Below are 24,524 nucleotides of genomic sequence, written 5' to 3'. Positions count from 1 at the left end.
TAAAGGCGTCGTCTTCTCGCAACGTTTCGAGGGGTTTCGTACCCATCATCTTCAAGCTTGAAGATGATGGGTACGAAACCCCTCGAAACGTTGCGAGAAGACGACGCCTTTACTCGGCTGATCACCCGAGAAGATTTCACTGTTGGACTGTGATTGGACTTGCTGAACTCAAGTTAAGTAAACTGGAGCTAGGCACATAATTCGGGTCCTTCTCATTACTTTAGCCCTCTGTTTCATCGTGCACCTTTTCCTTGGTAACCAACGTGGGTCGATCCTACAGCATGTCCTTGTGTTGTGACCAGACGAAACTACTTTCGTCTGTCCACAGCTGGGGATTCTTGGATTGCTCTGGTAAGGTGCCACATCAAACTAGAATGCATGAAATATGAGTCCACTTTATTACATAAATGAAAAAATGGATAACTTTAACCAGTTCCTTGTCACAGAGGGACAGGTGATTTACATCTGTCATTGACTATGAAAGTCTTACTTGATGCACAGATAACCAACCTGTTCTCTTGAGGTACAATGTTCACATATACGACAGTACAAGTTCATGTGATATTTTAACAACTCGTTGGTCCTACTGTCATGCTGACTGCAATAGCTGTGGTCTCGAACTGGGGCAGAGCTCTCGCATGCTCGACACTATATTGATCTCTGCGTGAGGACGCTGCTGTACTGAGAAGGAGGGCGTATCTTCTCGAGTGTCGCACATTGCTTGTTGCGGATTGCAGCGAGACCTCGCTTATGTCTATCATATGGATTCACGTTGCCGACTTTGGTGTAGTATCATGATCTCTAGACGATACCGTAGCTTGTATAACATTCCAGAACAGCATTCTCTCATGCTCTGAAGGTAAGAGTTTGTCAGAAAATGACTGGCTCGCTGGATCATTTCCTCTTTTGCCTGGCCATATCCCGTATCTTCACAGGGTCGGCTAGTTAATATGGATTTGGGAATTTTATTCATGGAAGGTAGTCGGATGCCAATTCTGTCGTCACCCCCTGGCCCCAAGATAGTAGTTCTGTACCCCATTTGTTTGTATCTAGTATCATCTACGTGAAAGTGTGAGAACGTTGTAGAATGTTTGCAAATAACGTAGCTGAGGCGAGACTTGGGTACGAACCCGGTATTCACCTAGTCAGATGGGGAAATCATGAAAATCACATCCAGGCTAGCCGATACACCAGTCCTCGTTGATAATCTGCATGGCCGACTTACCTCCTGAATTCTGTGAGCTATATGCCAATGCGTACGACTATTTGGGAGGGTGACAGGGTCACTAGATAAAAAAAATCGCAGAAATCATTGCAGACATTTATCTATGCCATCAATGAAATGTTCATTGTGCGCCTTTTACTTATTCTGCTTTGGGACAGACACTCTAATCCTGCTCCACCCGGTTTTCCGTAATTTCTACACTGTCGACTTACTTAACTTCTACTTCTCAACATTTCCTCGCACATCCATTGGCTTCTCTGTTGGCACTGTCACACTGTTTCTCATTCTCATTGTCACAAAAATTAATGATGTGAACAGCTAGTCGTTGCGGTCTCCCGCAAAGATACCCACATTAGTTTTCGCGATCAATATCCGTGCTCATGCTGTTAGTTCCCACTACAACCACGTAACTAGTAGTCCTTACCGAATAATATTCTAAGTTTCACCTGTTTAGCTCTACCGAATCTCAAATTTCTTAATTCGGTTTTCAATGTTACTAGTCCACGTAAAGTGTGTACGGGAGTTTCTGTCAAAGAAAAGTATGTAGGACGTTTTTAGAATGTGTGGCCATCTCTCATTTGCCCCGCGGACAGTAGCAAGTCTGAGAAAAGTGTTACGCAATAGTTTATCGATTCCAATATGAAATCAGCTGGCTATCCTATAATTTTCATACCAGAGTGAAAATATCGTTTAATATATTAGAGGATGTGTAAACTAACATCCAATATTAAACATAGAAACAGAAATAAGGGGAAGATGTCGCATACCTATCCCCCAATGTATAAATAAATGGTGACCCAAAAAAGTACACAAAACACTATAAAGCCGGTGGTTCGATGGAAGCGATGAAACCACATATGACTTTAATTTATATCGCAGTGTTTTGTTTTCCACAATAACTTTGAGTCAACATAATGCAGTTACATAAGACGACTGCTGTATTCTGTCGCACACTCCGTCGATAAAAGCGGACAATCACATAAAATTGGAAACGAAAAACATTTATATGGATCACCTGTTTAAACTGATGCGAAGGACATGGTGAAGTAAGATTTCTTTACTTTAGCAATCAAGAACTACAATTTCTTTATGGATAAACCATGTCGGCCGGTGTGACCGAGCGGTTCTAGGCGCTTCAGTCTGGAACCGAGCCACCGCTACGGTTGCTGGTTCGAATACTGCCTCGGGCATGGATGTGTGTGATGTCCTTAGGTTAGTTGGGGTTAAGCAGCTCTAAGTTCTACGGGACTGATGACCTTAAATGTTAAGTCCCGTAGTGCTCAGAGCCATTTGATAAACCATGAGTGCTATTGACAAGAAGACCTCAAATTGATTCCATACGTCTAGATTTCCCGAAGATGTTTGTCACCGTTCCTCACAAGGGCGTTATTATCAAACTGAGTTCCTATGGAGTGACATTGCAACTGTGTGACTGGATTTGTGATTTTCCGTTAGAAATGTCATAGTTTGTAGTAACTTATGTAAAGTCATCTAACAAAACAGAAGTGTTATCGCGTGTCCCACAAGGAAATGTTCCAAGTCATCTACTGTACCTAATCAACATAATCGATTAAGGAGACAATCTGAGCAGTCCTCTTAGATTTTTTATGCCTAGTAAAGTAAAAAATGCAAAATGATTCTAACAAGGTACCTGTAGGATGCGAAAAGTGACATTTGACACCAAACAATTAAAGAGGGAGGTCCTCCTCGTGAGTAATCTAAGAAATCCGTTAAACTGGGAAAGTCAGAGAAGGATAGATCATTTTGTACTATCGCAGAAGAGGGAAGATACTATCACGGATATGATGTGGAAGTTGCGATGGCAGTCATTAAAACAAAAGGGTTTCTCGTTGCGCCGAGATCTTTTCCCGAAAATTCAATCACAAATTTTGTCCTTGGAATGCGAAAATATTTTGTTGGTACCCATACGCATACGGAGAAATGACCATCATAATAAAATAAGAGAAATCAGAGCTGGCATTGAAACAATTTAGTGTTAGTTTTTTGAAAGTGTTATTTGGGAGCGGAGCGGTAGAGATATAGTCTGAAAGTGGTATATGACGCCTCTGCCAAGTACTTCAGTGTCAATCAGAAGTTAGTGATGTAGATCATGTCCTAGTACGACGATAATTGGTTATATGGCTAGGATTACTGTGAGTTGTGGTGTGTCTAGTGAAACGGCGATGAATCTGATTGTCCGTATCCTTTAGACAATGAACGTTTCTGCCTTCAGACCTGTCCGCGTATATGAGCTACAGTTCTTGAGACACTTCAGGTGAAGATAAAATGCTAAATTTCAGGGACAGCGCATACATTTGACTGTCAAATAAATGCGGAACATCCCAGGAATTTTTAAATTTGATTTACGAATGTAAGACCTGAGCTTGTAAATCCCCCTGAGCAGTACACAAGACCGTCAGCGTTGTGTAGGCCACAGCTTAAATGAAGAAAAAAGATAACGATTTTACTATTTTGAACATGATTCCTCAAGTTACAACGATATGAGGCTGCACGGTACTTTGACGTTTGTTTTTTACTTTTCTTTTTGTACGCCTTCATACTGGAATATGACACTCATCTTCTGCGATACATATACGATCAGTCCGTCGGTGATTTTTTTTTGTCAATGGTGAATATCATTTCTTACGTCATTCACCACTAACAAAAATTGTTTGGCAATAGTGAATGGCGTTTCTTACGTCATTCAGCATTGACAAAAAAAATCACCGAAACGCTGAGGAGACAGACCGTGTTCTGGAAGACGTCGTCATACCTTACTGGTCATAAAAGTATTAATCATTAGTAATAATCTCTCTCTCTCTCTCTGTCTGTTTTTCTCCACACGCGTGTGTGTGTATGTGTGTGCATGTGTTTCAAGGAAGCGTGGAGAAGGAGAGGAAGGAAGACGGGTGAGGCCTTATAGAACTTGTTACTTGCTTATGGAACCAAGTAGCCAAAATAACCTGTGTGTTGCGATGGGCTATGGCCTTCTACACCTTAATTTTTTCTTACTGTGTTCGTGATGAGATGACTGCCCATTGAAATTTCCTGTACACCATTGACATGTTTCCTGTGTAATTTACCTCCCTCGTTCTGGTGTAATAAGTAACATTTAGCGATCAGTTCACATAAAGGTTTCGTTTCCTGAATGTCATCAGTACCTACGTATCAAAAAACTCTTACTTTCAGCTTGTCGGTTAATAGATTTAAACGACATGAAGATGAGATACAGCAAACGTGAAATTAACGTAAAGTGTAAATCATGCTTTGACATACGAACTACTTGCGTTTGAGTGCTACCACACAAAAATATGTGGAAGCGAAGTCACCAACATGCTTTATAAAGTGTGAGGCAGTTAGGTCAGGCCATCCCAAATGTATCCACAATGAATAAATACATCGAGGTGCCGTTTTCGCCAAGTTGTAGCGCACACTATGGAGGATTTTCTGACGTTCGCAAGTAATTTTTATCGTTTAAAGTTGCCAAATTGCGACACCGACGTTTTTTTGTAATGGGTCTATATATTTTTTCCGTTTTATTTGAAAGAAGATTGTGAGAGTAGTTCAACGACATAACATGTATGGGACTTGATGAAATAATATCAAAATAACAGCGCTGCAAACTACTGTCCCACTTTCCAGAGAAGAAATTCCACTAACACATGCCCTTTTACACCAAATGGAAGCAAGCACACAACTCAGGGTAGGTTCAAGTGTTTCTTATCAGGGCTGTCATACCAAGTACTTAAAATGTTAATCCTGAGTATTTCTATGTAGTATAAAATGATTCTGGAAGAAAAATACTACACTTTGCATTTCATCTGGAGTTAACGGCAGCAGAGGCCCGTGTCATAAGATTTATTTGACTTCGGCAGTCGACGGTGTTTCCTAATAGACCACATGTTTGAATTTTCGCCTCAGATAAAAGTATAGAATTCTTAAGTTTGGTGAATGTGCAGACCATTTTACGTTTCTGAACTACATTACAATGCTCTCCAAATGTTCTCTTAAGAGGGTCTGCCCTTAGATGTGAGGAAAGGGAGGGACATCCGTCTTGTTGGCACCACACTGACGCCTTATGTCCAATGGGATGTTCTCCAATAACTGCAGCAGCAGCATATCTTAGGAACTCGAGGTAATTGAATGTATTTAGGTTCACATCAACAAAGCAGGGACCGATTATGGGAGTCTTCGAAAACATGCACTAAACGTTGATAGAGCGTTGGTTTAACCTACTTCTTTTAGTCAATGTGAGTTTTCAACTTCAGATCTGTCGAGTTGGGTGGCCAGAATTTCAATAATAACCCCCCACTGTGTTCCTCGAACCAATCCATCATACTCCTGCCCTTGTAACATGGTACATTATCTTGTTGATAAATGCCACTGCCTTCGGGAAAAGTCATCATTATGAAGGGTAATGTACGAGGCGTGTTTTTTAAGTAAGTACAGTTTTGAAATTAAAAAAAAAGACGTGCTAAGAAATCTCAATAATTTTACTTTTACGTGAAAGCCTGTACCTTAATCTACATTTCTACATAATTTCCGTCAATATTGAGGCACTTGTCACAACGTTGTACCAGTTTTTGAATACCCGCCTCATAGAAGTCTTTTTTTTCCTTGGCGTTTTCTATTCTCCGGACATCTAGTTTCTACAACTTCCAATATAATGTTTACAAAGACAGGTCGTGAGTGCTTGGTACTACTAAGGAGACTGCCTACACTAGGTTTGTCCGTCCTCTTTTAGAATACTGCTGCGCGGTGTGGGATCTCTACCACATACGATTGACGGAGTACATCGAAAAAGTTCAAAGGAAGGCAGCACGTTTTGTATTATCGCGAAACAGGGGTGAGCGTGTCACTGAAATGATACAGGATTTGGGATGGACATCATTAAAACAAAGGCGTTTTTCGTTGTGGCGGAACCTTCTCAGGAAATTCCAATCAACAACTTCCTCTTCCGAATGCGAAAATATTTTGTTGATGACGACCTACAACGGGAGAAACGATCACCATGACAAAATAAGGGAAATCAGAGCTCATACGGAAAGGTATAGGTGTTCGTTCTTTCCACGCGCTATACGAGGTTGGAATAATAGATAATTGTGAAATGGTTCGATGCACTCTCTGCTATACATTTAAATGTGATTTGCAGAGCATCCATGTAGATGTAGATGTAGATCTGGATACACTTCAGCATACCTCCACACCTCTGCTGTAAGTTTGGCGACATTTAGCTTCAACGAGATTAACATTTTCTACTGTCGGTTATATTGTGAATGTTTTAATAGCCTTAATAGCAAGTTACCCGATTAATACAAAAATAGAGCACAGACTGATGGGCTTTAAGTGCAAGAACCATGCCTGAGTTCCATGTTTGCTTCGAACTATCTGGATACTCTTCAGCATACAACCGCACATCTGCCATAATAGACTGGAGATATTCGCCATAAAAGATGTCCACTTTTTCGACTGTCGCATTCATTGTGAATTTCTCAACAGCTCTACGAGCACAGAGCACATACTGACTGGCTTCAGGTGCAAAGGTAAACGCAAGAAACATACGTGTGTTACGAGTTTTTGTACATTTGCTATAGCAGGGGAAACGTTTGTGGAATCTCTCGTCCTAACGACGGGACAGTGGTTTCCCGTACTGGTAGCCAGGTACTATTTGATCAAGACTCATATATATAACGTTGTTGAAGTTCTCTTAGAAGATTCTTTCAAATGTCACAGAAACGAGTATACAGTAACATTAGAAAAAAACAAAGTCGATGTTGTAATTCGGTGACTAAAAACGGTAAAAATTACTTACGAGCCTCATTAAATTCATCGCATTGTCCGCCATAGCTTGGAGAAAACCATATCTCGATATATTTTTCTCTACTGGATAACCTACCTTAGCTACCTCAGCCTGTATGAAGAGTGGTTACACAGCAGGCTTCTTTTCCGAAATCATATCTGAGTGTTGGTTGTAGATGATAACTTCGTCTTATGCCACGTGTAAGAGGGAGAAACAGCTACCAGCACATTTCAGGAATCGACAGCGGAAGAATCTTGTGTTATCGAGACTGTGGTTCATCGTTCCATGAAGTTACTGCTGGCGTTGGTCGGTATCCCACTACTGTCATGGGCTTACCGAATCAATGGTTTCAGGAGGGACATACCCAACGCCATGCACGATCTCAACGACCCCACACGAATAGCGCTCGAGAGGATAGAAACATTTTTCGCACAGCCATACATGAACGCACAGCTACCCCATGTATACAGAGTCAGGAAATTGGGTTGTTTGAATCAAGATATATATTCATAATGACAGTTCAACGACACCTAGAATACCACTGATTGTGAATACAGCGTTTAATCATACAGTTTCCCCTGACACAGTATAGAGAGAGAGGTTCCCCGACCGTGGTGCACACAACACCGGACGCAGGAATTACACTAGCCATCGTCTTCTCAGACAAGACACCGTTCAGCATACAGTACCACAATTGACATACCCATCTACGGAGATTCTGTGGAGCAATAAAGTTCCCAGAGTCAAAAAAGCATCGTATGAAGGTCTTAACTCTTGGTGTGAAGCTATGAGATGACACTGGGCTGAACAGCTGCTGTCGCGTTTCAGATGTGTTAAGGACTATGACTGTATCCTACTTTACTTTCGAATTATTTCATAAGATAGTGGAAGACAGCATACTGCCTGATAACGAGGGTGTTGGGATGGGCCAGGAAGCTCATCAGATCACTAACATCTGAAAAGGTCTGGTTATGAGTTTCAGAGAGATTTGCACGCTATGGATCTCCAACCACTGTGACTAATAAACTCTGGCATAGACGCGAGGCAGCATGCAATGCCAATGCTCAGTTCGACTCACTGCTCAAGCCATTTGGGGCCAGTGTTTCCGCTGGAAATGGCAGCTCGGTGTAAAAGTTTTTACGTCATATAATCCGTGGGCATATGGAAGACATAGGGGATCCGCTATTAGTCTGAGTTTAACAGAGGTTTGGAAAAATTTGGGTCAAAAAGTCATAAGACAAATGTAACATTCCTTCGGAATTTCTAAAATCATTTCAGGAAGTGGTAACTAAGTTGGTTTCTAGAAACTTTAAGTCCAGAGACATATTATCAAACTTTCGGAGAGCTCTAATCCACACAATGCCAACAGAAGCACGATATAATAAAAGTCAAGACACATTCGTAGTGTTCGTCGAATCAGAAGAAAACATTCGTCAGTGCAGAATGGTAAAAGATATTAGATGTTTCTACTGCCAAGGAACTAGTACTATTTATTTCATGTTTTAAGTGCTTGTGTAGGGGTTACCGATTGTACTATTTGTGTTGCTATTTCTAGACTTGGTTCTACATGTTGCACGTGTGCTGTCATGTTGTATGTTTGTATGCATGATGCCATATCCGTGAACGGATTTCATAGGTGGGAGGGGATCCTCGGAACATCGACACTCGCCTCCTCGAATGGCTTATTAACCCTTATATTGAATGACTGTCCCATTGTTTACGTTAGTCATTATCCTTAACAGTACTTAGTTATCATATTAAAGTGCTGTTTAGATACATGGATCAATCAAGTGCTGTCTGCTTTTCTTATAGTTATCTTATTTATCTATTTTAGGTGTTATGCTCGTTATGTTATGAGTCTATCTACGACTGAGTTTGTATCCTCCCAAGGATTATGTCGTCGTGTTTGTTGTGTGTCTGTTAGAGATATGCTATACTGATTTTCGTGTCTATAGACGTCATCCAGTGTTCTTGAAGCCTTATCAGCGATGCTCCCTAGATCACACCATTTGTGTGGGTCCCGTAACATTTCTTTCATGTCTTCGTATGCTTTTATATGTCTTACGTGTGTGAGGGTGTTGCAATGTAATGTCACGTATTCTGGTGATTCATATGCCCTACAGATGCACGTAGCACTCTGGCTGAGTCCCACGCGGTTCAGGTGGCGGTCAAAAAGTGAACCATGCCACGGCCTGGAATCGGATGTTTCAACATCAGTCGTTCACGTATATTGGAGATAAAAGAGAAAACGTGACTGCCTTTCTCGGTCATCTTCCACTGCCATCTCGAGCTGTTTAGTTGACGCATGTCTACAATATTTTCCCCCATTTTAACTAGTACGCCGCCGCTTTGTGGCTGAACAGTGATGTCAATGGGCCAAGACCTCAGAACACACACAAGACTTCTACCGCTTTGAAGCCAAAATCGCCAAACATTCTGAATAGTGTGCTCCTCTGTCTTCGCCTCATAGGTTTCCGTAGGTCACTTGACACAGGCGCGCTCTCGATGAAAATAGAAAAGCAAACTAAACTCTTCCCGAACAGGCGATGAAGGCCCAACGGTACTGACCGGCAACCGTGTCATCCTCAGCTCATAGGCGTCACTGGAAGTGGTTATGGAGGGGCATATGGTCAGCACACTCTCTCCCGGCCGTATGTCAGTTTCCGAGACCGGAGCCGCTACTTCTCAATCAAGTAGCTCCTCAGTTTGCCTCACAAGGGCTGAGTGCAGCCCGTTTGTTAACAGCGCTCGGCAGACCGGATGGTCACCCATCCAAGTGCTAGCCCAGTCCGACAGCAATGAAAATAAGAAGATGGGTTAAAATATGCTAAAACAAGGACTGGACGAACAATAGAGAAAAGAAAGACGGAAAGTAACTTTAGACCACTAGATAAATTACTCTTGGACTGTGAGGAACCGGAAAAGAAGAGAATCAAAAGTTCGAAATATCGTACTATATAGAAGGATGTTGGAAAGTAAAATGGTTCAAATGCCTCTGAGCACTATGGGACTTAACTTACGAGGTCATCAGTCCCCTAGAACCTAACTAACCTAACGACATCACACACATCCAAGCCCGAGGCAAGATTCTAACCTGCGACCATTGCGGTCGCGCGGTTCCAGACTGTAGCGCCTAGAAACGCTCGGCTACACCGGCCGGCGTTGAAAAATAGACGGGTTGATGAGATAAGAACTGTGGAGATCCTTCACAGAATCAGTGAGGATAGAACCGCATGGAAAATATGAAGAAGAAGAATCGACGAGATACTGGGTCATGTGTTAAGGCATCAAGGAATAACGAGAAAGGGTCCTGTAGTCCCCTTTCTTTATCATTTTATTTGCATTGCAGTGCACTCTGCATCCTACAGAACAATTCGGGTGTTTTCGTCGCTAAACTTCGTACCAGAGAAGACTGAGCTCTGATTCAATCTAGCCGTATTTATTTCTACGATTTGCAAGCATCATATGGTTGTTATGTTGGTTCTTTTCAGACTTGCAAATGCGTCTATGACGCCATTATAAGTCTTCCATGGTTTTACATGTAACCCAACTTAGACCATTATTCCATAAAATGTTTATCCGTTGTTCTCCTATTCCAAAACTCTCTGGCATGCGTGAATGAATGTGGGTGTGTTTCATTTTCCTTTACGGTGGTTTAGTCTGCTGCAGAGAATCAGCGGTAGTCTTCCAAAATGGCCAACCCTTGTAGTTCTCAGGTAGGCAAAGAGGTTTGTTCCCTTTGTGTGAAAGTTATCGGTGTTAGGTTGGTGGCGGAAGTCTCATCTCTGGACTTTCCTGGCCACGGGGTCGTGTGAGAGAAGTTTTAGTGTGAGACAGGCAGTCGGCTTACAGCTCTCCCAGGGTCTGCAGCCGAGGTCTCTTCGAAGAAGGGTAAGATGATTTAACCGCGTGGCGAGTTGTCTCATAGCGAGAGGGGAGTTTTTAGCTTTCGGTCTGAAGTGCACCCTCGGTTCAGTGTGAATGTTTGTGTGCCTTTGACTGCGTATGTATACATTCTAATTTTTTCCGAATCTTGATCATTTTTGCCTCTTCGTGAATTTTCTGTGTTTCATTATTATATGTCCGTTGGGAACCATCCACGTGGGTTAATATTAGAGTTTGTTGGCCTTCTGCCATTACCCTCTGTCTATTCAAATGTGTCCTCCGTAAAATGTTAATTTTTGACGGCTGCTGGTTTGATGTTGCTAAAATTTGGCCGCGGTACGTAGCAATTGTGTCTCCGCGAACCACATGGCCACACGAGTTAACTGTGAGCCTAACTTTCCGGTGGCCCCCTGCCTCTTTTCTAGAGTTTACTTATTCCTCTGATTTTGGAATATTAAATATATCCTTTCCGGATTATTCAGTTGTATTTGTGGTTTGTGATTTCATGTTAAGCGCGTAAGCATGTATGTGTGGCTCTCGTTGAGGCGGTTTCTCCAATCCGAGGTTCAACTTTAAATGCAACCGTTATATTCAGATTTACTCTTTTATTTAATCATTTTTCAACACAGCGGAACAAACCTCCTAGTATGTTAGTGTTGGGGCCGTCCTTGCTGCTCTTTGAATGAATATGTGTCCGAATGAGAGTAAACCTTTCCCAACCTCCTCTAATTACTATTTTCGATTCCAAATTAAGAGATTCTGTCGTGGATCGTATAGCGTTTCACAAGCAATTGTACGTAGTTACCAGGCAACAGCAGTTATGTAGATGTCTTATATTAATGTCTCAAGAAATAGATAATTTTGTTTAAAGTCTTATCCAGTGTACCGATCTTACGTCTTCTTTACCTACGCCATTCACCTTGTAGTTTCCTTGTTAGCCCATCCATAGCGTATCCATGTGCACAGGTTCAATAATTAGTGTTCCCTTTTTTAATTAAAACAAATTCTTTAGAAGAGATCTTGTTTTCAGGCATGTTGCTGCAAGCTGCTCTTAATCACAGTGTTCACACAACTTTTACTTTATTTTAATATTTGATTCATGTGAACAACTCCTGGATCATATTAATAATTGCAACCCATTTTATGAGTGACATTACAATGAATGTTCTTTTATGAGTTTTTTCTGATGACTAAGTTGATTAATTTTCCAACTCAGTCGAACCTCTTGTCTGTCGTGTGGCTACAGTTGGTGGCGACCCTATTTTTTACTTTGATTTTAATGTCAGATAACACATTTGCGTATGGCTCTTTGAGCCATCAGGAAACAGCTCAGGGCTCCACTCATTTCATAAACCCCACTTCAGTGCACGTAACTTACAAATTTCCATGGTACTCGAGGGAGAAGTAGAAAGTAGAAACTGTAGGAGAAGAGAGATAGTGGACTTTATTCAGTAAATAACAGAGGGCGTTGGATGAAAGTGCAGCTCTACGATTACTTGGCACTGGAAGGGGATTCGTGTCAGGGGTTATCAAACCTGTCAGAGTACTGATGCCACACCTCCCGCCGAAAGAAAAGAAAAAAATCTATAATCATATATCCTTTATACTATACTGTGTACGCACAATAATCGAATTTCGTTACTTGCTCTCCTTTCTGGCGCTACAGCTTTAATGTTCAGTTTGTTCAGTTTATTGTTGTGCAAGATGCTTCTCTTTTTAAGTGTGTGTTTGTGTTTCTTTCGAAGGTCACGAACAGTCCAAAGCGTGCCAAAGTTCTGTAAATATACCAAAGGTGCACTGTTGCCAGTGGGAGACTCTACTAGCGAATGTAGAATTAAGTTCACACAATCATTAGCACGAACTGAATTTATTAGCATCCACAATATCATGTGTGCCACGCGCACATTCTAGACAGCACCGTCGTTGGCGCCCCGTCTCACGAGATGGTGACGCCGGCATTCTCGCCGATCCAGTCGAGGAAGGCTGTGACGCGCATGAAGACGTCGGGCTGGCCGGACTCACAGTCGTTGGCCGTGCCCCACGAGACGACCCCCACCACCAGCGGCTCGCCGTCCGAGCCAGTCACCGCCAACGGGCCACCGCTGTCGCCCTGTAACCAGAAAAGTCGGCTGTTCATGTCTGCAGATGTAGACCCCTTAACTATCACTATCTGCTTCATATAATCCAGATCATGATCCGTCTCTGAAGGACATTTCTACACCTCCGTCAACAAATTCAAAACTTCACTCAATGCAATAGAGGCCATAGTTCATCATGCGCTCCTGTGTTCCATTTATACTAATGGCAACCGAACTAGAAATGTGCCACACAACCCTGGTCGCTGACGATATTGTAACTTATAATTCTCATACGAATTTCAGTTGCATTACTATGAATTTAATCCGACACTTTGAGAAAATCACACAGTGGTATATGCTGTGATATATCAAAATTAACTCAAATGAAACCGAAGCAGTCAGATGTACATTACAATGAAGAACCCAAGTTCAGTTGTATGATACTGCTGTGCCAATACTTCCAATGATGACAATAACATCGTCGTGCGGGATTAGCCGAGCGGTCTTAGGCGCTGCTGTCATAGACTGTGTGGCTGATCCCGGCGAAGGTTCGAGTCCTCCATTGGGCATGGGTGTGTGTGTTCGTCCTTAGGATAATTTAGGTTAAGTAGTGTGTAAGCTTAGAGACTGACGACCTTAGCAGTTAAGTCCTATAAGATTTCACACACATTTGAACATTTTTGAACAATAACGTCGTGTCAATCCTTGACTCTCATCCTGCTTGAAAATTTCATATTGCTAAAACAACGCAATGTTGTTTTTCCAACTTTACTCCACGATGAGAGGAGAAAGATTATCTATAAATAAAAAATTAATGATACGGAATACATATCTCAACGTGTGGATGCAAACTATAGATCACTCCCTATGACGTCGACATATTCTACAGTCAAGTCCTACAAACTAAAACCCTCACAGTATTACCGCCACCCTCACGGTTCCAATTAAACCATATCAGTGCAGTGATTAGCACAGTGGAGTAGAATTTGGGAGGTCGACGGTTCAAATTCGCTTCCGGCCGTCCAGATCTGCATTTCCCGTGATTCCCCTAAAACGTTCCACGCAGATGCCGGGATGGTTCCTTTGAAAGGACACGGTCGATTTCCTTCCCTGTTTTCGAAACAATCGGAGCTTTTTATCTGTCCCTAATGAGTTCGTTGTCGATGAGATATAAATATCTGATTTTTCTTCTTCCTTAAATCTCATCGTTTATTGGAACAAAAGCCACAGTGTTTTTCAAAAAATCTGCTGTCTCCCTTCACTAGGCTAACAGCCTCTCTTGCCTCTGTTAAGAATGCCTTCAATCAAACCTACTGAATCAACCACTGTTGCTTTAGATTCTGTATCTATTTCTCTTTCTAATGACTTCGTGTCATTATTATGTCTCTCCATGATAACCACTTCGTAAATGTTGTCTCAAGTCAGAAACCATAATTTTAATGGGGCTTCAATCATTAAATGGGCTTGAGGCCAATTAAGACTGCGGTCGTCTGAAAATACAAACAATATTTTCTCCGAAAACTGCAACACAGCAATGATATTTGTGAGAGAAGTGAACATTGTAGTACAGTCTGGGTACTTCAGAATACACACGCGATCAGGATTACGGAATAATACTCAGTCTTTGAGAATTCCGTATGATACGAAGCAGCATGTAATGAGAGTCGAAAAAATAGAGAGTTTTGGGGGGAATTAGCTTACGAGACGTGAAGCACTCTGATTAATTGTCAACAGCAATTTTGCTCAAACGTTACAGCACTTTTGGAATTATGTGGCAGTCGGAGCCCGTGTATCCATAAATTAAACGCAGCTGTAAAACAACATGTCCAGCATCTCTTCTAGGGAACTAATTTTCATCGTGGAACGATGTATTGCATGTAAATGACAAATCTACACGGATATTGTAGAAAACTCGGCCGTTGGTAATCCAAAACAGCGGCAGAAACTAGCTTTCTTACATGGACATTAATTCACGCTCGCATTCCTTGAGGTAGCAAAAGAAATCATAGCAGGTTGACATGTGCCGGATATCATTTGATCCTCCTTAAATGTCTAACAAAGAAACGTTAGAACTCCATATTTTTCCAAAATGGAATACCTCGTTCTTACGCGTTTAAAGGGTGCAGAACAAACTCACGGCCATATCAGGGCTGATTTGTATGAGGGAAGTAATTTTAAGAGGAGAGACTACTTAAATGGGTGACGACTGTGTCGGTGATCGAGGCGACTCTGTGAAGAATTTAATGAAAACATGTGGCGAATGGTGTGCAATGTATTTCTGTGGTATCTTCTATAAACTTTCTTATGTAAGAAAATGTCCCTTACTTTCCGAATGTTCTTTGTGGAACGCATACTTACATAGCAAGTATGCTGGCCATTAGTGCCCATTGCACAGATCGCATTGGAATCGACAAGTTCACCGTATATAGCCTGGCAGTCTGCGTTATCCCAGATCTGTACATCAGCGTATTGAAGGTATCCAGCAACAGTCCATGCATCTGGAAACAAGGTAAAGAGTGCAAATGTGAATACGTCAGCATGACAACTTCACTTTCTAGGACATGCGAATGTATGATATAATAAATTGAGATTTTTTATCTTCTCCAAGCGATACTTTAAATTTATTGTAAATCATTATATGAAATTATTGGGCATTGCCTCACAGAACTTATGTTAAGTCTCTGAAAGCAGTGTTATTTACATCTGATGTTTAAAACTATGTATATAGTATTACAACTAAATCAAGTGTAATAAGTCTAGATATAGGCAAAGTAAAATATACATTTCACTCGTTTACATAATTGTTATTTCCTTCTATATTGCTTTCCCCTGCTCACGTAATGGCACATGACGTGATTAGCATAACTATAATGTGAGACGAATTGCAATAGTTTCATTATTCAATTTCATTTCAATGTTTCTTCCACATCACACTTTGAGTTGTGCCATAATCAGAATCTGTAAAATAAAACAGGGAAAGCAACATGAAAAGTCAGTGGTCTTGCTTACAGAACACTCATGAGGTCATTCTAGGATACTGCTTAAATGTGTGGGAGCCATACCATACTAAACTAGCAGAGGTTATTGAATGAGTGCAAAGAAAGGTAGGACGAATGTTCGAAGCATTCTTTTAGCTATGTGAATGCATCATGAAGATGCTGAAAAGCCTAAACTGACAAACACTCTTAATACGGAATGGAACTATTCTGCATAGTGCTATTTGCAGTGTCTGTTTTTGGGTTTAGTATATAATGTCTTTAAGATGTGCATACATGTTTGAAGACCTGGCACTGATACGATCAACAGCTATATGAAACGGAAGAAATGTATTCGGAATTGCGAATGCAGTCGTAATGCAACTCCACCATTAGTGACAAACGAAAATCTGTGCCAGATCAAAGCTCAAACCCAGATTTCCTGCTTTACATGTGTGGTCGCTGTTGTATCATGTATCGATACCACGCCATGAGAATCATTACAGTGGTAATGGGATTGAAAGTTTCCGTTGAATGTCAAAAGCGGTTGTGTGGAATCAAGCGGCCCCAGTGGTGTGGCCAGATAAGCCACACCTTCACTGGCTCTGTACCATGAGCGCCCTCTGCCACCACGACAAAGGGCGGTTGGCAGCAATGACTAAACCCACTCACACTCGGAGCCACATCGCCACATGTCGCTAAGCTAACGCCGGCAGATCTCGGCCCTGACACCATAGTTCCTGCAGTAGTCTAGAACAACTCATCAGTAGCTGCACTCTATTCTTGTTGCATCATTTGTTATGCATCTTCCTACATTTGGAGACATACAAGTTAAGTAAATGTTCTGTTTACTGTGTTACTTGTTCCCTAATCATTTCTGGTCTTGTTCAGCTTTCCCACGATGGCAGTTGCCACACCACTCCGTAGCCCACCTCTCCTTACCACTTTGAAGGGATACACAACAATCGCCTTAACCACTTTGGCTGTCCGAGTATGCTTCCATGTACGCATGTCTGAAGGACATTGCACAGAACATCGAAAACACAGCATTGCAAATAGTATCACATGCCTAGACAGGCCACAACAATAATAATAAGGTCTCGCTCTGTGCAGGAATCACAGCAATTGTACAAGTGCAAGACATAGGCACTCAGTGACATATGGAAATTTTGGTCGGTCCTGGACACGTGCTTGGATAGCCAAAGTGGTTAAGGCAACTGACTGCATAAAACAGAAAATCTAAGTTTGGGCCCTGGTATGGCACAGAATTTCATTTGTCACTAAATAATTGTGAGTTGCAGTCTAATCGTATTCACAGTTCTGAATTCATTTCTCCTATTTCGCGAAAACCCCTCTTCTTATAAAGTCTCAAGAACCAGTACATACATACATACATACATTAATCCTTGTTCCATAGATCATGAATATGACATTTCGTAATGATGTGGAATGTGTCACTTTAAAATAAGTTTTCTGTACACAATTTCATTAATTAATTTTTTTACAGTTATTATTTCATATCTAAGAATTCATCTACTGAGTAGAAGGAGTTGTCAATCAGAAATTCTTTTAATTTGCTTTGAAATATTGGTTGGCTATCTGTCAGACTTTTAATACTATTTGCAAATGACCAAAGATTTTTGTGGCAGCATAGTTTACCCCTTTCTGAGCCAAGTGAGATTTAATCCAGAATAGTGAATATCATCCTATCTTCTAGTGTTGTAGCTATGCACTTTGCTGTTATTTTTGAATTGAGATGGATTATTAATGACAAATTTCATAAGTGAATACATGTATTGTGAAGGTACTGTGAATATCCCGAGTTCCTTAAATAAATGTCTGCTAGTTGATATTGGATGGGCTCCAGCTATTATTCTAATTACACGCTTTTGTGCAATGAATACTTTCTCTCTGAATGAAGAATTGCCCCAAAATATGATGCCATATGAAAGCAGTGAATGAAAATAGGCATCATAGGCTAATTTGCTGACATGTTTACCACCAAAATTTGCAATAACCCTAATAGCATAAGTAGCTAGGCCTAACCGTTTCAGGAGATCATCGATGTATTTCTTCCAATTCAATTTCTCATCAATCCACACACCCAGAAATTTTGAGTATGCTACCTTAGCAACAGACATCCGTTCATAGTCTATATTTATCAATGGTGTTATGCCATTTACTGTACAGAATCGTATAAATTGTGTTTTGTCAAAATTTAGTGAGAGTCCATTTGCAGAGAACCACTTAATAATTTTCTGAAAGGCATTATTTGCAATTTCCTCAGCTGATTCGTGCTTCTTGGGTGTTATTATTACACTTGTATCATCAGCAAAAAGAACTAACTTTGCATCTTCATGAATTAGAGTGGAAATTCGTTAATATATATGAAGAACAATAAGGGCCCCAAGACTGAACCCTGTGGGACAGCATTCTTGATACCTCCTCAGTTAGAGGACTCTGCTGGTTTTTGTAGACTATCTGTACTGTTAATTTCAACCGTCTGCATTCTTCCAGTTAAGTATGAATTAAACCATTTGTGCACTGTCCCACTCATACCACAATACTTAAGCTTATCTAGAAGAACTTCATGATTCACACACTAAAAAGCCTTTGAGAGATCACAAAATATCCCAATGGGTGATGTTCGGTTAATCATTGCATTTAATATTTGACCAGTGAAAGCATATATAGCATTTTCTGTTGAACAGCCTTTCTGAAAACCAAACTGACATTTTCTTAGTACTTCATTCTTACAAATATGTGATGCTACTCTTGAATACATTACTTTTTCAAGAATCATGGAGAAAGCTGTCAGAAGTGAGATTGGATGGTAGCTGTTAGCATCAGATTTATCCTCTTTGTTATGCAATGGTTTAACAATAGCATATTTCAGTCTATCTGGAAAATTCCCTGTTTGAGTGAGCTACTACATATATGGCTCAGAATCTTACTTATTTGTTGGAAACAAGCTTTTAGCACTCTGTTGGAAGAGCCATCAATTCCATGTGAGCTTTTACATTTGAGTGAATTTATTATTTTCCTAATTTTAGTAAGAGAGGTCGGTTGAATTTCAATTTTATCAAATTGTGTAGGTACTGCCTCTTTCATATACTGGTTTGCATTTTCTAATGAATAGCTGGAACCTATTTTCTCTACAACACTTAAAAAATGATTATGAAAAATGTTTTCTACTTCTGACTTCTAGTTAATAAAGTTTTCATTGTGTTTGATAGAAATACAGTCTTCCTGTGCTCTCAGTGGCTCTGTTTCTCTTTTCACAATATTCCCAATTGTTTTAATGTTATTATGAGATGTGCTAACCTCAGACATAATGCACATACTTCTGGACATGTTAATGACTTTTCTTAATACAGTGCAGTAGTTTTTATAACATTTCATTGTTTTGGGATCATTACTCCTCCTAGCTATAAGATACATTTCCTTTTTCTGTTTACAAGATATTTTTATCCCTTTAGTAAGCCATGGCTTTTTACATGGTTTCTTACAATTATATTTCACTGTTTTCTTAGGGAAACTGTTTTCAAATATACTCACAAAGGTATCGTGAAATAGGTTATGCCTCATCCCAGTCTAATAGTTGCAAGATTTCCCTAAAATTTTGAAGTGTTAAATCGTTAATGGAATGCACTATTTTGGAGGACTGTTTTGCGTTACTGTATGGAGCTGTGTCATATATAGTAACTAGCTGTGCATCATGATCAGACAGACCATTCTTAACAGGAAAAGTTTTTATTTCATTATATTTATTTTGGTCTATGAAAACGTTATCTATTAGTGAGCTGCTTTCCTGTACCACCCAAGTAGGAAAATCAATAACTGATGTCAAACTGCAAGAAACAAGTAATACTTCAAGGTCAAGCTTTCTATCTGACTCTTTCGGAAAATCTACTTTGAAATCCCCACAAACAATAATTTGCTTTCCATTGTCTGACAGGCAGCACAACAAAGAATCCAAGTTTTTCAAATACAGTTAAAAATTTCCCAGTGGGGACCTGTACACAGCTACAATTATGAAAGTGCCTTTATTTAGTTTAAGCTCACATGCACATGCTGCTCTGTGTTGCTCTACACAAAATTTTTTAGTTTCCAAATTTTTCACACTGTGACTGATTTTAACATATATGGCAATTCCTCCTCTCTCCATAGTGTTTCTACTTATATGACCTATAAGCTTATATCCACCTACATTTACCATTTCAATACCTGTGACTATATGGTGTTCAGTCAGGCATAGTGCATCTATTCCACCCTCAGTTTCTAAATCTTCTATACAAACAAGAAGCCCATCTACTTTGTTTTTTAATCCCCTGATGTTCTGAAGAATAGTGAAGAATCTAGAAATAGTAATTAAAACTTCCAGGCTAAGAGGCCGTGGTCCAATAGTAGAAATACTTCTCCCTGACGTTTCGTTGTCAGCTGTGGGCAACATCATCTGAGGTGAGTCTACGACTCGAGTCATAGACTCACCTCAGATGATGTTGCCCGCAGCTGGCAACGAAACGTCAGGGAGAAGTATTTCTACTATTGGACCATGGCCTCCTAGCCTGGAAGTTTTAATTCCCGAAGACGCCGGCCGTGAAAGCCTACACGCTATGAATCTAGAAATACACTGCAGTCATCTGCTTATGGATCCTGTATCATTCATTTCAAGACCCTTACGTGAGTGGCATAGGAACAAGTCCTAGTACGTAGTACAATTGCCGGCAGTCTGTGTTGATACATTACATTAGTACTTGTTCCTTAGATAAGGGATATGACATTTTGTGATGATATGTGACATGTCAGATTCACATAAAATTTCTTTACACTGTATTACTTTTTTTCGTTTGCGATTTCATATCTGAAAGTTCATGTATTGAGTAAGAGAAGTTGTCATTCAGAAATTCTTTTAATGTGTTCTTAAATGCTGGTTGGCTATCAGTCAGACTTTAAATGTTATTTGGCAAATGACCAAGGACTTTTGTGGCAGCATATTCACCCCTTTCTGTGCCAATCAGATTGAATGCAGAATGCTGAAGATCATCCTTTCTTCTATGGTTGTAGCTATGCATTTTGGTTTTAATTCTGAACTGGGATGGGTTATTAATAACAAATTTCATACGTGAATGTATCTGTTGTGAATGTATCGGTACCGTAATTTTGGATCAGCTCCAGCTATTACTCTGGTATACACTTTTGTGCAATGAATACTTTTTCTCTTAATGATGAATAGCTGATGAATAACTAACACTTGGTTCAAGAATCATGAAAGAAGGTTGTATACGTGGAAGAGGCCTGGAGATACTGGAAGGTTTCAGATAGGTTATATAATGATAAGAAAGAGATTTAGGAACTAGGTTTTAAATTGTAAGACATTTCCAGGGGCAGATGTGGACTCTGACCACAATCTATTGGTTATGAATTGTAGATTAAATCTGAAGAAACTGCAAAAAGGTGAGAATTTAAGGAGATGGATTAAAACTGAAGAAACTGCAAAAAGGTGAGAATTTAAAGAGATGGGACCTGGATAAACTGACAGAATAATAGGTTGTAGAGAGTTTCAGGGTGAGCATTAAGGAACAACTGACAAGAATTGGGGAAAGAAGAAGAATGGGTAGCTTTGAGAGATGAAACAGTGAAGGTAGCAGAGGATCAAGTAGGTAAAAAGACGAGGGCTAGTAGAAATCCTTGGGTAACAGAAGATTTATTGAATTTAATTGATGAAAGGAGAAAATATAAAAATGCAGTAAATGGAGCTGGCAAAAAGGAATACAAATGTCTCAAAAATGTGATCGACAGGAAGTGCAAAATCGCTAGGCAGGGATGGACAGAGGATAAATGTAAGAATGTAGAGGGATATATCACTAGGGGTAGGATACATACTGCCTACAGGAAAATTAGAGATAGCTTTGGAGAAAAGAGAACCACTTGCATGACTATCAAGAGCTCAGTTGGAAACCCAGTTCTAAGCAAAGAAGAGAAAGTAGAAAGGTGGAAGGAGTATATATAGGGTCTACACAAGGGCGATGTACTTGAGGGCAATATTATGGAAATGGAAAAGGATGTAGATGAAGATGAAATTGGAGATATGATAGTGTGTGAAGAGTTTGACAGAGCACTGAAAGACCTGAGTTGAAACAAGGCCCCGGGAGTAGACAAAATTCCATTTGAACTACTGACAGCCTTGGGAGAGCCAGTCCTGACGAAACTCTACCATCTGGTGAGCAAGATGTATGAGACAGGCGAAATACCCTCAGACTTCAAGAAGAATATAATAATTCCAATCCCAAAGAGAGCAGGTGTTGACAATACGAAAATTACCAAACTATCAGTTTAATAAATCATGGCTGCAAAATGCTAACACAAATTATTTACAGATGAATGTAAAAACTGGTAGAAACAGACCTTGGGAAATATCAGTTTTGATTCCATAAAATTTTGGAACAAATGAGGCAATACTATCCCAACGACTTATCTTAGAAGATAGATTAAGGACAGCAAACCTATGTTTCTAGCATTTGTAGACTGTTTCAAATTCTGAAGGTGGCAGGGGTCAAATACAGGGAGCGAAAGACTATTTACAATTTGTACAGAAACCAGATGGCAGTTATAAGAGTCGAGAGGAGTGAAAATGAAGCAGTGGTTGGGAAGGGAGTGAGATAGGGTTGTAGCTTATCCCTTATGTTATTCAATCTGTATATTGAGCAAGCAGTAAAGGAAACAAAAGAAGAACTCGGAGGAGGAATTAAAATCCATGGAGAAGAAATAAAAACTTTGAGGTTTGCCAGTGACATAGAGTCTCTGTCTGATACAGCAAAGGACCTGGAAGAGCAGTTGAACGGGGTGGATAGTGTCTTGAAGGTAGGATATAAGATGAACATCAACAAAAGCAAAACGAGGATAATGGAATGTAGTCGAATTAAATCAGGTGATGCTGAGGGAATTAGATTAGGAAATGAGACACTTAAAGTAGTAGATGAGTTTTGCTATTTGGGCAGCTAAATTACTGACGATGGTCGAAGTAGTGAGGATATAAATTGTAGACTGGCAATGGCAAGGAAAGCGTTTCTGAAGAAGAGAAATTTGTTAATACCAATTGTAGATTTAAGTGTCAGGAAGCCTTTTTCTGAAAGTGTTGCCATGTTTGGAGGCGAAACATGGACGATAAATAGTTTAGACAAGAAGAGAACAGAAGCTTTCGAAATGTGGTGCTACAGAAGAATGCTGAAGATTAGATGGGTAGATCACATAACTAATGAGGAGGTATTGAACAGAATTGGGGAGAAGAGGAGCTTGTTGCACAGCTTGACTAGAAGAAGGGATCGGTTGGTAGGACATGTTCTGTGGCATCAACGGATCATCAATTTAGTATTGGAGGGCAGTGTGGAGGGTAAAAATCGTAGAGGGAGACCAAGAGGTGAATACACTAAGCAGATACAGAAGGATGTAGGCTGCAGTAGGTACTGGGAGATGAAGAAGCTTGCACAGGATAGAGTAGCATGGAGAGCTCCATCAAATCAGTCTCTGGGCTGAAGACCACAACAACAACAACAACAACAACAGATGAATTACCATAAAATATGATGCCATATGAAAGCAGTGAATGAAAACAGGCATAATAGGTTAATTTACTGGTATGTTTATCATCATAATTTGCAAAAAACCTAGCTGCATAAGTAGCTGAATTCAAACATTTCAGCAAATCATGAATGTGTTTCTTCCACATGAATTTCTCATCAATGTACACATGCAGAATTTTTGAGTATTCTGCCTTAGCAACAGACTTCGGTTGAAAGTCTGTAAACGGGTTTATACCATTTCCTGTACAGAACTGTATAAACTACGTTTTATGAAAACCTAGTGAGAGTCCATTTGCGGAGAACCACTTGGTAATTTTCTGATTATTTACTGTTTCCTCAGCTAATGCTTCGTCGTTGGGCGTGATAACGATACTTTTATCATCAGCAAAAATAACCTGATTTGCATCTTCGTGAATATAGTGTGGCAAGTCATTAATACATATTAAGAACAATAAGAGACCCAAGGGTGCTGGACACCACTTTTGATATCTCCCTAGTTAGAGGACTTTGCTGATGTTTGCAGACTATCTGTAATCTTAATTTCAAGCTTCTGCAGTCTTCCAGTTAAATACGAATTAAAACATTTGTGCAGAATCTCATTCATACACAATACTTATGGTTTCATAGACGAATTTCATGATTCACAGAGCCAAAAACCTTTGAGACAACACAGAAAATCCCACTGGGTGATGTTGGTTATTCAGAGCATTTAATATTTTATTAGTAAAAGCATATATAGAATTTTCTGTTGAAAAGCCGTTCTGAAAACCATTCATTTATACAAATGTGTGAAGTTACCCTTCAAAACATTATTTTTTTCAAGAATTTTGGATAAAGTTGCCAGAAGCTAGATTTTTGCGGTAGTTGTTAACATTAGATCTATCCCCTTTTTTATGCAATGGTTAATAATAGCATATTTCGGTTTGTCTGGAAAAATGCTCTGTTTCAGTGATCTACTACAAACATGTAAGAGATTCC

At 40.1% G+C, this 24,524-nt stretch overlaps 1 protein-coding gene across 1 annotated transcript in view; it reads right to left on the bottom strand.

Annotated features, from left to right (window-relative positions):
• Positions 1-12,811: 12,811 nt before the first annotated feature.
• The window catches only part of LOC124775668 (brachyurin-like), a 47,195-nt gene continuing 35,482 nt past the window's right edge, over positions 12,812-24,524 (bottom strand). The window contains exons 6-7 of the mRNA XM_047250496.1: positions 15,347-15,486; positions 12,812-13,020 (exon numbers count right to left, since the gene is read on the bottom strand). Of these exons, the coding sequence (XP_047106452.1) occupies positions 12,847-13,020; positions 15,347-15,486 (314 nt within the window). The 3' untranslated portion in view covers positions 12,812-12,846. The remainder of the gene's footprint in view (positions 13,021-15,346; positions 15,487-24,524) is intronic.

Source organism: Schistocerca piceifrons, chromosome 2, assembly GCF_021461385.2.
Source record: "Schistocerca piceifrons isolate TAMUIC-IGC-003096 chromosome 2, iqSchPice1.1, whole genome shotgun sequence".
Lineage (NCBI taxonomy): Eukaryota > Metazoa > Arthropoda > Insecta > Orthoptera > Acrididae > Schistocerca > Schistocerca piceifrons.
This window is presented reverse-complemented; position numbering and strand designations above follow the sequence as displayed.